The 15066-nt window shown below is 36.8% G+C and overlaps 1 protein-coding gene across 4 annotated transcripts; it reads left to right on the forward strand.

Moving 5' to 3' along the window:
- Positions 1 to 2198: 2198 nt before the first annotated feature.
- Positions 2199 to 13138, forward strand: LOC117427618 (glucocorticoid modulatory element-binding protein 2). Of its 4 annotated transcripts, none has more exons than XM_034045779.3 (11): positions 2199 to 2365; positions 5342 to 5504; positions 6948 to 6977; positions 7721 to 7809; positions 8139 to 8269; positions 8524 to 8627; positions 8752 to 8939; positions 9272 to 9343; positions 9550 to 9687; positions 10275 to 10397; positions 11000 to 13138. In XM_034045779.3, exons 2-11 carry the CDS (start codon positions 5374 to 5376, stop codon positions 11617 to 11619), a joined length of 1626 nt encoding a protein of 541 aa, XP_033901670.3. In that variant the 5' UTR covers positions 2199 to 2365; positions 5342 to 5373; the 3' UTR covers positions 11620 to 13138. The 4 variants fall into 4 exon arrangements, with proteins under 4 accessions (XP_033901670.3, XP_033901678.3, XP_033901687.3 ...); XM_034045787.3 differs by having other exon boundaries at positions 2201 to 2365; positions 8142 to 8269; XM_034045796.3 differs by lacking the exon at positions 6948 to 6977 and having other exon boundaries at positions 2201 to 2365.
- Positions 13139 to 15066: the final 1928 nt, after the last annotated feature.

The raw sequence follows: 15066 nt of genomic DNA on the forward strand, positions 1-15066 counted from the left end.
CATACAGAGGGCTGCCAGTAACATACAGTACTTGAGATGCTTGAATTATTTATTTGGCTTTTTTGAGATTAGTTCTTGTCCTGCAGAGCTGTAAAAGGAACGTCAATACAACCTGAGCTGTCCCGAACTGTCCTGGTGAACCAGGATCCAATTGATTTTGAGACTAACAGAAGTACTGTCTCTAATACTTTCTTGGAGGTCATACCAGCAAGTCTGTGTACGTCAATAATGTAAAGACTATGCAAGAAAGAGTGATAAGATGAAAAATTGTGGCTGGTATTGTGTAAGTACAAATGTCTGAATATTCTTTAAGATACACTGTAAAAACAAAAACTGGCAGAAGTCTGATTCACACTAAAATAACTAGTTTCAACGCCCGCAGAAACAATGGAATTCTGCAGCACTTCTTCAGAAGCTGAAAAATAATTGTTTTCCAAGGGCAGCCACTCTAGGAACCAATCAGGACTGTACGAGTCAGCATTAATATCCTACTGTACAGAATTGCACACGTCTCTAGTGTTGAAATCACAAACAGATCACAACAGAAACACACAATTTATTATGGTTCAAATGTGGACTTGTTTTTCCTGTTTCTGATATGGGAAAATAAATCAACTTAGCTGTATCTTAACTATTTAAAGCACACGGCCAAGTGGAGTGAGAATGGATTTGCCTTGGACCCTTTGCAATGCCACAGTGACATATCACTGGAGTGTCGTGTTGTTTCATTAACCAGATTATTATTATTTTATTTTTTTAAGTAAACAAAGTTAGATTCCTCAGTGTCAATTTTTAAGCAGTGTTGAAAATATCTCATATAAATGTATTGAACAGTGTTAGCCTCACTATAAATTAAATAGGGTAGGTAATGCTTTAGTCTTACACTACTGTAGATATCAGTACAGGCATTCAGAAGATGCCATAGCAGGAAATCAGTGCAGGGGACGCATTGATATCTGCGTCCTCAAAAATATTTTATGGGATTATAGCCACGTGCAATCCGAAATGTCATTCGGAGTCTCGGAGTGCACGATATACGTTTGGTAAAGATTAGCGCAAAATCAAGGAGTGTGACAGACAGACAGACCTACAGAGAGACAGACAGACAGACAGGATCAGAACAAAAGGGTCCTGATTTTTGGAATGAGGATTCAAATGATTAATTTGCCAAACACTGGTAATGAGAGTGTTTTGATCAATGTGTAATGTACTGTACATAAAAAAAAAACTCACCAAACAGGTTTTTGGTTTGTTTAAACAAAGAAAAACACTAGTCTATTGTGTGGTACTTATTTTCTATTTTAACAGGTGCATTTATATTTAATTTAAGCCCTAGCTGAGTTTCCATTGAAAATAAATACCGCATAACCCCTGCAATGTGTGTCTGCTCATAGGGCTCCTTAAAACGGCAACCAGGCTGGTTCAAGGATGTTTTAAATGTTTTCTAAAAATGGAAGACCTTATGAAATGTCATAAGCCATAATGACACACACCCTCACACCCTTTCCATGGTTCTCTTTTACAAAATAGATTCCGTTACAACCATTCACAAATGAACACTAGCTGTCCTTTTCCATACCAGTCCTGCCAAGCGTAAATTAACAATAATACCAATCCAATGATCATGAGGTGCCTTGCATATTACATTTATTTATTTTTCTTTTTTCTTTGTAAGATGTCACTACCATTTTAGGCACATGCATTCAACTAAAAAGCAATGTTTAAAGACAATTACCCAATCCCTGTTTAAAATATTTTTAAAAGGAGTTCTAAACAACATAATCAAAGCTGAAGAGTCCTGCGTGATATACACAAGATACACGAGTGGTATAGCAACAACCATAGCATCGTTTTTTATTCATTGAATTATTTATTTATTATCTTTCTGGCTGCAGTAATGTGCCCTCTTCTTGGGATTCTGTTCAAAAAACAGTATGGTTAATTTGTTATAGGACCAAATGTTTAACGACCCTGCAAAGGTTAATTCTTTGGACGATTTCGAATATAAGTAATTAAATGTGCCGTTGTGGATCTTTATTTTATTTATTTATTTTTGTAATGTAATGTAATTAAATTTGACAGCCCTTCACAATGTGGTTTTCCACAGCTTCATTTTTTAAGTGTACAATAACCTGGCAAAGCACAGCTTTGATACTGCGAATGCAAAACTGCATGGAGAAAGCAAAGCAGCCCCTGCGACAAGCTAACGAGTGACGTATCGAGACGTCTCCGCCCCCGTGCCTGCTCCCTTTTCAGCTCTGCGTCACCATTACTGCTTATAGGCGCGCGCGCCGACACATCTTTTTCAGCCTCTTGCCCACCATTGAAAGTTAAAACTATTTCTTCTCCTTCTCCAAATTCAAAGGTAAGAAAAAATGTTTCTTCAGGACGCCTAATCTCTCGGTAAAGGGCTTGGGGGTGGTATCAGTGGCAGAGCGTCAGGACGCACTCCCTAGAAGTGCCGTACGGACGATACGGCCCACCGCGCCGTTGATTGTTGAGCGTCAGGACGGCACCCCTCGGTACGCTCTGCGTCTGGCTGGTGGCGGCGGGGGTCGCGCGCTCCCGAGGCAATTTACCCTAGCAACGTTCTTAGCGTGAACGCGCATTTTAACTAGGGCAGAGGAAACCAACCAAAAATAAACCCGGCCCAGCCTTTTCATATTGCAAGTTACAGAATGTCTTCTCGTATTGTTATTTTCTAAGGCTGTTTTCTGATACTACGTTAGTAGGCACATCACAAATGTTTTGGTTGTTCCAATGTTTTAGTGTTAAAAATGTATATATTTCAAAAGGTTGTATTTGTGCCAAAGACGTTTTTGTTGTCCACATTTGTACAAAGCACTTATAGCCTCTCCCTGGATACAGCGAGATATGTGTTGACCTGTTCTTGCACCTACATTTCCTGGGTTAAACCTCTCGTTTTGTGTTTGTTTTTATTTTATTGTTTGATAAAAGTGGATTCAGTTAGCAACTATAACCAGAAACCCCGCCTTATCCTGAGAAGGCCGTACATTATTTAAAGTATCTTGAATATTTCTTTAAATGTATTTTTGTTTACGACTGTAAGTCGCCCTGGATAAGGGCGTCTGCTAAGAAATAAATAATAATAATAATAATAATAATAATAATAATAATAATAATAATAATAATAATAATAATAAAAGTGAAAAAAAAAAAGTTTTACCGAAAATACACCATCAACCATTAAAATTGATTGACAGACATTCATTTTTTCCATACTTGTTAGCATTATTATTATTGTATTGATATGAATGCCGGTATATGAGAAAGATGTAATGCTACTTTTGTACCACTGTGTTTTTGATACACGTGTATACTTCAAATAAATAACACGACAGTGGGGGCAAACAACTTTAGCATAACAAAACCCCGAGTTTACTTGCATTTCTACTGTGTTATAATAAGGCTTGTTGTCAGCCTAATATAATAATACCAAATAAAGACAAATGCAAGTTAAAGCCCTTTGTTGAGTGTTAGTTGAGAAAACTGTATGACAACAGGGAAAAAAAAAAAAAAAACTTTTTGTTTGTCATTTGTGAGGCTATTCCACAGGCCTTTTTTTTAAAAAAAAAATCTGGTCAGAATACACAAAATGAATTAATACAGTGATCCTGATTACTTACTGCACTAGATTGTACAGACTATATTGCAGTTATGGATTGAAAGTTTTTGGAACTGTACAGCAGTTCACTAGATAATTGTATTTTTATTTTAAAGTATGGTTAGTAGAACCATTCATTTTGTTTATATAGTCATAATTAGAGTAATATTATTCATTAATATTTGTCTTGTAAATTGAATGTTTCAATTTTTATAAATACAATATCGCTACAGTACTGTACATGTGTGCTTTAAAAACAGCATCCCTTGACATCTGACTTTTTAAAACTAAAATAGTATAATTCTGGTGGTTTCTCTCCTACTTCTAGAACATCTTAAAATAGCACAACGCAGTAACACCATTGGAAAATTCCACCATGTAAACATGTGATATATTTACATATATCACTGTGTTATAGTAACTTTTAAAAGGGGTACAAAGTAATTTGGTAGTTATTGAAGGAGTCTAAAAACACCTTATGCCTGCACCTACCAAACATATAGCACTGTCTTGGGTGGCGTCGGGGTGAGGGGCTCTGTTTTAATGACATAATCAACGTCCAATGTAAATACTTCTGTCCTATAACTCTATATAAATCCTGGCTGATGTGTTTGTGCCAAATGGCGAAAAGTAATTGCAATACAACAGAAAGAGGTGAGTGTGACAGCAGCAAGATTTATATTAATACTACTAGGATCATCATCACCTGAAGAAGACACCTTTGAGGTCTTGAAAGCTTGTGATTATTATTTTTTTAGTTAGTCTAGTAAAAGCTATCACATCTCCTTTGTCTATTGTCTCTGGACTAATACGGCCACAATTTAATCCATCAACAACTAGGATAATTACAATTCACCCCTTTGACTGATGTTTTGTTAACTAAAACTATTTCTCCTGGGCCTGTGTACTGCACTGTACAATAGTGTAGTTAATTTGCCGACAGGGTTAAGATACTTGGAACATCACTTATGCTGGTTGTGTTGTGCTGTAGCTACAAAACTAAATGAAACGATTTTAATACTTTTGCTATGGGGATTATATTCAGTGTTTACAAAGGCAAAGTCCAGCCCTTCCCTGTCAGTTCAGCTGATCAGACACAGGACTCTTCAGTTATTTGTATTGACAGTTCTGGGACAGATCAGCTTGTGACAGTGGGGTGCATTTTGTATTTTTTTTTTTTTTTTTTTTTTAAGTGGTAGGTTCTAGGGCAAAAAAAAAACATGAACCAAGGCGAGTTGTGATCTGCCCTTTCCGATATTCAGTAGTACTGTATTTCAGATTTATTTCAGTAGCCTTCCATTGCAGAAGGCAGTTAAATAAGAGGTCCTCGGGCCTATTTTTTTTTTTCAGCCTTGGGTGGAATTAAAACACCCTCAGGATAAGCTTTCAGCCTTCCCCAGACTAATTGCTGTCTGGGCTGAGTCATTCCTGGGTACCACTGGGCCCATTTCTTGGTTGAATTGTAATACAGCTTCCCTATAACAAAAACCTTTTTTTTAGATCTCCTTTGTCTATTTTTTCTTTGAAATTGCACGCTCGTGTTTTTACATTTCTCCTACTGATTAGCCCCCTATGGGCATGTCAGGACAGTGTTGTATTTGAGAACTGGAATGCACACCCTGCACTTCCCTTATCTGCATAAAGTATTTTGTAAACCAATCTGATTAACAACAATATCAGCGTGACTTATAATGGTTCCTTCTCTTGTCTTCCCAGTGTCATCGGCGCAGCTCACAGCAGCTCCTGCCATGGCATCTTCTGAAGTCAGTGTGCACGTAGAGGAAGTGGTCGTCGTGACAACGCCTGACACTGCAACCGATGGCAGTGCCGTGGAGGAAGTAAAGACAGTGCTGGTAACAACTGATTTATCACAGCAGAGGTAGGTGCCACCTAGAATGCCTATTTAACAGATCCCCCCCCCCTCCACACACAAACACATACATCTAACACAAAGAATATCCTTTATACTTTGCTGTTCCCTTACACAAAATGCTATAAACCTTTACAACACCGTTGCTTTGTTGACCATAAAACCAGTAGATCACACACAGGGTCCGTAAGTTAATTTATACACGTGCATAAAGCATTTTGGGATGATCTCCAGAAGGTGTTATTCCTACCCTTGGTTTGTTTAGAGCAGGGCCATATCAGACAAAACCGAGACAGAACTGGGGAGTGAATACTAAACACAGTAAATCCTCTGGGAACATTCATTTATAGTTGGGCTTGTGCCCTCTACTTTGTTGTTTTCCTTTGGGGCTCTTTTAAACTGTCTGCCACAGCCTAGTCTGATGGAGCCAGACACAACAGATTCCACAAAGCAGCCTCCTACACCTTCTTGCCACGGCAACATGCTGTGCTTGGAGACGTTCCTGCGCATTAGGAGCAAAAAACAGTGGATACAATATAGGAACTGCAGAAGTAAAAACTAAACAAATGACAGTTCTAGAATGAAGTTTCGTAATTGCAAATAGATGTTTCAGAGCCTGCACAGCGTAATAAACATGCAAAGTTAAAGTTGTCTTTATTGTTGTCCGCTTCTGGTTTTAGAGTATTTTTTATTTGGTCTTTTTGAAATCATATTTTCAGTAGCCCATGTGTTTATTTTAAGACTGAATTTACTTCAGCTGTAAACTAAGTTTATAACAAACCCAAGACAGAATATGAGGAGATGTACAGCAATATGAATATAATTTCAAAATATGTATGTTTGTGGATTTCTCACAATCCCTTCATTTATATGCTAATAAATGTCAGATATTTTGTTTTAATTACTACTCTCCAATTTCCTAACAACATGTCAGAATGTCTGTATAAATATCTCATCAAGGGGATGAAAATCAGCGTACATGTTAGACCAGGTTATGAGGTGGACCAATGATATTTCTCAGACATCCATTAATGAAACCTGTGCAAAACTAAACATACTCTACTGGTATAAAATGTTGATTTTCAATAGATTTTTTTTTTTCTCAATTTTTAATCAACTACTTTTTTTGCAGAAAAATGTGTCTATCATTTTAAATAACATGTGAGTGCATTAGCTGAATGTCATCTGTTTTCAAACAGCATTGTTTTAATTATGATATATATATATATATATATATATATATATATATATATATATATATATTACCACTGACAGTACATATTTAATTCAATATGCACTGGTTAATAAGAAATCAAATTGCATGGGGATCTGTAGGGGTTAAAACTGTGAGAAGATCTGACTAGATCATATCTGACTAGATCACTTGGAAACACCAGTAATGATTCGCATACAAAATATTTGGAAATTTGTTTTCTTCATTTCGGGGGACAGAATGAAGACAGGAACTTGTTTCTTTGTATGGTACAGTATGTTTATTTTTATCAATGTAATTGATTGTATTTAAACAAAGATCCCTTGAATTATGCAAAGTTGAGAAATGGCTATGATAGACGTGCCTGCATACTCACACTATTACAGTTCAGATCTTTCTTTTATTTACGTGTGGTGGTTTTGTGATTTGGACTCTAATTTCATCTGAGGGGGGTGAGGTTGAGACCAGAATCACTAAACAATGCTGCTGCTGTTTTCAGATATTATTTCAGAATAAAAATAAATACAAATAACATTATAATATTAATAAGTGAGTGGTATCAGGAAAAAGCTAAAACTGTAATATTTGTATCTACATACAGTAGAATGAATGAATGATACATATATATTATATATTAATGGGTTGAGTAAAACAGGTCAGGGACTTGGGTCACAAGTTTAATGTGTTTCTCTAGAAACAATACTCTATCTGATTAAAGCAGCTCATTCCTGTGCTTTAGCATTGTAATGCATTGGTTTCACTTATTACTACTGAAGCACACCTATTGCTGCACCACAGAAAATATGGGAAACCTTCGCAAGGCACAGTTTCAGGCCATGCAGTAGAGGTTGCATTGCTCTTTGTAAATCTATCCTATGTTAGTCACTGGTAATGACGGTTTTCTTTGTAATAAATATCATGGCTTTCTAAACACCATTAGGTGACTTGTACCAGTTACAATAATTGCAGTAAATTTGGCTGTAATAATAATACCTGTATTTTGCTCAAACAGTGAAGGTTTAACCGAAGAGAGCCTGGAGGCTGAGACTGAAACCACAACATTCACAGAATCCACTCTTTTAGAGAAAGAAGCAGTAATAGGTATGCTTCAGACTTATCAAATGTAACATTGATGTTGTAATATTCTGTAGTACTTGCCCGCAACCCAGTACCAGAGTCTTGAAAACTGTGATGTGTGCACATAAAATAATTTTAACTATAAAGCAACTGTCTCTCAGCAAGCCCTATAACTTAAAAATGCTAACAGAGAAGTGTGTTTGATAAAATGGCTAACCGTGAATGATATTTAATACAAAAGGTTATCGGAAAAACAAAAATGGTCAGGAAATGCTGCCAGAAATAAATGTGATGATGTGATGGTGTGATTTCTCATATCACGTCTAGTAATAATATGACTTGTGTGCTCAAAGCAGTAAAGCTGTCAGAAGAAGTGGAGAATCTGGAGCCTGAAGTTATTTACCCCATAACCTGCGGAGACAGCAGAGCAAACCTGATCTGGAAGAAGTTTGTGTGTCCAGGGATTAACATCAAGTGTGTCCAGGTGGGTCCAGTGTTTCCATTTACCTGGAATAAAGAGGTAATGTCCTAGAGAGTAGACAGGGAGAAACATACTGTCGGTTTTAAGAAATTAGTTTTGAATGTCACAATCTGTTTTTAGGCTGTAGATTTGTTTAGCTACCTGCAACCCAGTTCCCACGCTTTATGTTCCTTGCAACATACTGCACAGCATATAACATTACAATGCAGCAGAGGGGTGACCCAATATACTGAAATGTGATTGTTTGTTTATTGCAGTATAATGAGCATGTGATCAGCCCTAAAGAATTTGTGCACTTAGCTGGGAAGTCCACACTGAAGGATTGGAAGAGAGCAATTCGCCTGAATGGTATCATGCTAAGGTATGTATGTATGTATGTATGTATGTATGGAGCATATTATATGCAATAGTATAATAATAATGATAATTATGATGATGAAGAACAACTAGTTTCCCTCTTGACAAACTGCACTCCATTCTTTCAGGAAAATCATGGATTCTGGAGAGCTGGATTTCTACCAGCATGCAAAGGTGTGCTCCAATACCTGCCGCAGCACTAAAATTGACCTTGTGGGAACCAGGGCCTCTTTTAGCAGCCAGCAGTCAACTGAGTTCATTCCCATTACTCCTGCGTCAGCAGATAGTAACTGTCTTTCAAACTTTCAAGCCCTCTGTGAGTGATCTATTTAAAAATAATGTTTCAGGCATACAATATATTTTATTTGAAGTCTCTATATTATGCTAAACTATTAAACAATTGAATTAAAACCATGTGAATTAAACCTGTGCATGTGAAGGCTTCTTAAAAGATGTCAATTTGTTTTTGTTGTGGTGAATGCACTTGATAGGGTCAAGTAGCATTTATCTCGCATACCGTATATATGTGCCATGTGTTCAGTAATTGCTTGGTTAACTGAGACATTCTTTGACTGTCCTTTATGCTTCAGATGCATATTATTTGTAATTTCAGACACCCATATTTACTTATGATTATTCTGTTTTCAGTAAATGGTTCACCTGCTACATTTACAGTGGAACCATCAGACGACAGTGCTGAATGGATAACTACAATTGGAGGTAGGTGCCACTGACAGTAATGTATCAAGTTACACATTACCCATGTCTCTTGTGCTTGGGCTCAGCTGTCGTTTCCCTATTGTAGATCAACCTGTGATCTTGCAGTTTGAAATATAAATAAATACATTCTTCGCCTGATACAAAGGTTTTGCTATTTGTTGTTGTTCAATAGTCTTTTCTGTTTTGTTTTTGTATTTCTTTTGCAGAGGACACTGTAACTTTCTGGCGTGGGCTGAAGGATGCAGGGCTGTTGGATGAAGTAATCGAGGAGTTTCAGAAAGAGGTGAAGGAGACCCTGAAAGGGTTACAAGACAGGATTCAACAGCCTCCCTTACAGATTACTGGTCAGTATCATCAAACAGGGGTGGCCAAGCTGTGTGTGTGTTCTTGGAAGGAGTGTGTTGTATTACTTTAATATTAACAAGTACCCTACTTGATTAAGACTAATATGAGAAGCAGGGGATGCTCTCACTGTACTAGCCCATCACTGTGTTGAAAACTGCAGGGGAAAGGAACATTCTCGAAGCAGGACAACAACAGTTTAATATTGAACTTTTCTTAGACATTTATAGAATAAATAATTGACTTGCCCAAACTTCCCTACAATAATGTTCCTATTTAATCTCTTTAATTGGATTGATAATAGCAGTTTAAGGTGGCACTTTCTATTTTGAAAATCAGATACAATTGCAGCATAATTGCAGTGTACAAGTTAGCTCCGTTAGCCATCAAAGAAATGTCCCTGTAGCTCATAACTCACTTTTTGCTAAGCAATTACTTTTCACCCCCTGCAGGGGACACACCTTCATGGCAAGAGGGTTCCACCTATATGTAGTCCAAACATAAGCCTCTTACCAAACTTGACTCCATAGATGTAAACCAAGCATTGCACATTTTGTAATAATGAATCTGTTTTTTTGTTTGTTTGTAGATGCTGCATTGTTAAATAATATTGTGCAAAACTTTGGAATGTTGGACTTGGTAAAGAAGGTGTTAACAAGTCACAAGAGTCAGATGGATCGTTACAGAGAACAGTATACTCGTAGTTTAGTAGGTGAGTAAACACCCACCGGGGTCTATTCGATTGATCTAAACTGCTGTGGATCTAAAGACTGCTTAGATCTGATCTAAAAGAACCATGCTGACAACCAAGGTGCTTTTAAAGAGCCAGAAACAGACACAATTTAAAAAAGAAAATGTAAACACTTTAGACTGAAATACGTTTGATTTACTAAAACTAAAAAGCTGACAAAATATTGGGAAAAATTAGGTGTTACCAGGTTAAACCAAGACATGGTCGATTTTGTTGTATTTTGACTGTACACCTTCTCAAAGACAGCCATGTGACCTTGCAGTCCTTTTAAGCCCATGATGAGCTACTTTGTCTGCATGCCAAACAAATACATTAGATTTCATGAATGCAGATGTTAAAATGATGATATTGTTAATAAACACCAATCCTGTAAAGTTGAGCAGCTTTTGGAAATACTTTTAAATGTTATTAATATCAGTCATAGGTAAGAGTTTAAAATATATCTGTTTTAATGCTTGTGTACTCAAAGTATCTACTGTATGTATGTATTTTGTCTGTTTCATTGTTTGAAAATATACAGAAGCATGTAGTGGAATAGCCGGTGGTTTCATTTTATTTTGCAGCGTTGGAACAGCAGTGTGATGAGCACCGCAAAAGAGCCAAAGAACTGAAAAGCAAATCTCAGCATCTGAACAATGTTCTGATGACTCTGACTCCAGTCTCTACCGCTCCCACTCCCAAACGGCCCCGGCTAACACGAGCCACGTCGGGACCTGCCTCTGTGGCAGCTCATGTTTCAGCACATCCAACCCAGATTACACTGACCTCCGCTCTGCCAGTGACTCAACTAACAAACCTGCCTTTGGGGAAAGTGGTGTCTGCAGTCAGTAACGCCCCCCAACAGACCGCGACATTCACTACCACCAACTCTCCTCTTCTCGGAGGCTATACAGTGCTGGCATCACCGGGCACAGCCATTCCGAACACAGTAGAGATCCAGCCAGATGCCTCGAACTTAACTGTCCTCAGCACTGCAGCCATCCAGGATGGCAGCACTATTGTGAAAGTGATGAGCCCTTTCCAGTTACTCACATTGCCAGCTTTGGGAGCGACCCTGCAAAACATGGCAGCTGCTGGAGGTACTTTAATGGCTGTGCCAACAAGCACCGTTGAAACTTCGGTCACCCAGGCAGAAGAGTCTGGTGTGATTGAAGTGAAGGACGCACAAGGAGAAAAGCAATAGGACTGAAAGAAAAGGGGATTTTTTCTGTTTTTTGAGAACCTTGAAAGTTCTGAATTTGCATGGATTGGTGAATTGATTTTTAGCGAGAAGTCTGAAGCGTCTATGAAGTGTTACATATTTTGATGCTGAAAATATAAGCTCGTGCAGTCCTAATTGTATTGATGCATAGCAAATTGTCTTTTTTTTTGTTATAACGAAATGCAAAATCTTTAAACATTGACTTTGTTGAGGTTGTGTGTATATTGCTACTTTTAGACGATATTACCAAACCATCATTAAGTAATTTGATCTATCAGAAGTCTTTTTTTTTATCCATCAGTTTAACTGTAGATCAATTCTAAGTATCCTGGCAAATTGCAACATTTCAAATGGAACTGTTCTCATTACTTACTCACTACATTTACTGACAAAGGTATTCTGAAAACTCCCAAAGAAATGCACTCTGTATTATGTTTACTAAAACCAGAACACAAGGCTAAGCACATACCCAGAGATACTCAGACTATGATAAATAGATTCCTAGCTAGAATAAACTGCAACGCGGGAATACACTTTTGAGGTACTCAGAAATGTATTTTGCACTCAACAACTGCGTGAGTTTACTATTTCATTGTGGTACAACAAACTTCTTAATCTTTCAGACTTTTATTTGGCAGTCCTAAATAATTGTTTGTACAGTGGTCATTATTCAATTTATTATTTTTTTTAAACCTTGAAAAACATTTTTTATTTTTTTTAGATTTTTATTTTAGTCACAGCTTTAATAATCTAACTTAAACTTTCAAAAAGTCAAATCAAACACCTATGCACATTAATTATTTTCAAATGCATAAACAAACTATAAACCCCAACCCCAGATTGAACAGCAAAAATGTGTCAGAAAAGTGGTAACAACTGTTTTTTTCCCCAGTTACTGATTGAACTGATCATCAAAGCTGTGTAAAATGGCATGTTGCTCAGTGCATTGTTGTTTTTTTCGTCCCACATCGCTTTTTTTCACTAAATAAATTTGTAAGTCTTAATTTTTTTAAGTGACGCCTTTACACACATCCGCCCTTTTCAGCGATTAACTATATTTAATTCCTCTTCAATATTCTAGTAATAAAAACACACAATAGCTACTAAAACTGATATGTAAAACATGTTAAAATCTTGTTATTTCTTGTGCATAATTGTTCAATAAGTACAGCTCACTTTTCTTTTCAGCTATGTAACATAGCAAAACTATTATTCAAAATACAGTATTTGCATTTGGTTTACAAACAATGTGTACATGTTACAGTTTATGAAAAAAAAAACATACTATGCTTCTACAAGAATTGTGTTGTCAAAATGTTAGGAATGCCTTAATAAAAGATGTTTTTAAAAAATGACATTAAAAATGACAAACATTCTTTATTTAATGTAGGCTTTTGTTTTACAGTTTAACAGATAGTGAACAACATTGTGTTTTGTATTTGGTACCAGTTTCACAAAATTGATTAACAAAGTCTGATAATAAACTAGACAGTTCTTACAACATGTTGTATTTTTTTTTTCTCCACAAGAACAAATGCAGTAAATAATATTTTTAATTTAGATATGAATATAGATGCACTATTCAGTAGTTTGGAGGCTGTTGTTAAACAACCCGTATTCATGAATTTTCAAACTAAGAAATCTCACAGATAAGAAAAGGTTCTTATCAAAGGTAACACAGTTTAGGGATATAAAAAGAAAATATTTTTCATTAAAAATGTTTATCATGAAACTCATTTTTTCTGCAGTATATAATTGTCTTAGGTCTTGCTTTGTTTATAATTATAATGAAGCAACACTGTATTACTCACTTATCTTAAACAATACAGTAGTGCCTCCCTAACCAGACATGTCGGGAGACTGACGGGTTGACTGGTTTAAAAAAAAAAAAGGTTTTGTGGCAACTTGGATTGTTTCACATTTATCCCACATGAATTATGAAATGTCTTTTCACATGATAGCACAAAATCCAACAGTTGTTGCATTCTGAATCCTCTACCTCTGTCTCGGCGTTCTGTCAAAGATATTGTCTGGTTCTGCTGTCCGAGGAGTTACAATCTCAACTTCCTGTTGCTGCTGTCTGTGCCTGCAATGGGGGCGTTGCCCACGAATGTATGTGGCAAACGTGAGCCGTCTCTGGGACCTCTGCGTTCACAGAACAATAAACAGACCAAAGCCATTGCAGAGCCTCCTTTGGAGCAGGCCCCTTTCGGGACGGCTGGACCTCAGAATTGGCTTATAAGTGGCTAGTGTAAATGAGGTATCACACATGTTTGGCCTACACAATTTTGTTTAGAGATACATTATTCCAGTTTATTAGAAAGCCATTTGTTGCAGTCCCAGCTTTAGTACAGTCACAAAAGGCTGAGCTTCATGCTTAAATCATACGATAGAGTATTATTATACACTTTTGTCATTGTTTTTTGGGCTATTGTTTATAATCGCTTATAACAGATATAGTCTGTCTGTCTTTTCAGGTCTGTTTATCTTTCTAGCCCTGTGTGTCTGTCTCTGTCTGTCTTTATATGTCTGTCTCACCAATTGTATGGGGTTGCTTTGTTTTTGCAATACAGTTATTATACACTTTTGCCATTGTTTTGTTTTTGCTATTGTTTATAACCACTTATAAGGGCTCCCTAAACTAAAGTGTTACCGATACATTTTGTATCTGTATATAAAACAAACAGCATGTTGAAAAATATTGTTTTGCTTTACAACAAACTTTGCAAAAATGTTTGCAGAGGACATTCAAATGCACCTGTTTTACCTGTTTTTTAATATTATGTTTAATCATTAAATATCTATTTTTTGACCGTAATACACCCCAGGCAATTATTTCTCCACAATACCGAGGAATTATCCAAACCAGTCCTGGCATTTGCAATGAGATCACATGCCACTGCTAGTGTAGTATTAACACGCCTTCTTTACATACTGGTAAGTAACAGAAACTCAGGAAGAAAAACAAAAAAAAACACATGTTACAAAAGCTGTCATAATTGTTTACACAAAGAACAAAGTAACCCAAATAAAGAGCCTTCTGTTTGCAATACCACCTAACACAGGAATGAGTTGTTAAGTTGATACTGCAGCTTGCAAAGCATGTGTCTGCATATCAGAATGAACCTCATAACGAAACAATTGTCTGTATTAGTGGGGCACAACTTGGTAGCTTTTGATATGTTATAGAAATACAAAAAAACAACACATTCCATAACCCTGTCAGTGAAGTGTAGGCCACCATTGGCAAATAGCATAAATTCAGTGTGCAGAGTCCGCAAGATGAGCAGGTTGTTCTGCAGGGATGTGATTATTCCTCAGTTACTGCCTCTAATTCCTTTGTGGATGTTGGGGCGGAATTGTTTGCAGCGGTCCATAGACTCATCACGTTCAAGGCTGTTTTGTGCAGTCTTGGAGACACAGAAGTAA

This window comes from Acipenser ruthenus, chromosome 29, assembly GCF_902713425.1.
Source record: "Acipenser ruthenus chromosome 29, fAciRut3.2 maternal haplotype, whole genome shotgun sequence".
Taxonomy (NCBI): domain Eukaryota; kingdom Metazoa; phylum Chordata; class Actinopteri; order Acipenseriformes; family Acipenseridae; genus Acipenser; species Acipenser ruthenus.

Coding starts and splice junctions, on each gene's coding strand:
- LOC117427618 (XM_034045779.3), top strand. CDS start 5,374: ATGGCATCTTCTGAAGTCAGTGTGCACGTAGAGGAAGTGGTCGTCGTG. Junction 8,270..8,523: donor TTAACATCAAGTGTGTCCAG/GTGGGTCCAGTG, acceptor TGTTTATTGCAG/TATAATGAGCATGTGATCAG. Junction 10,398..10,999: donor GTATACTCGTAGTTTAGTAG/GTGAGTAAACAC, acceptor TTTATTTTGCAG/CGTTGGAACAGCAGTGTGAT.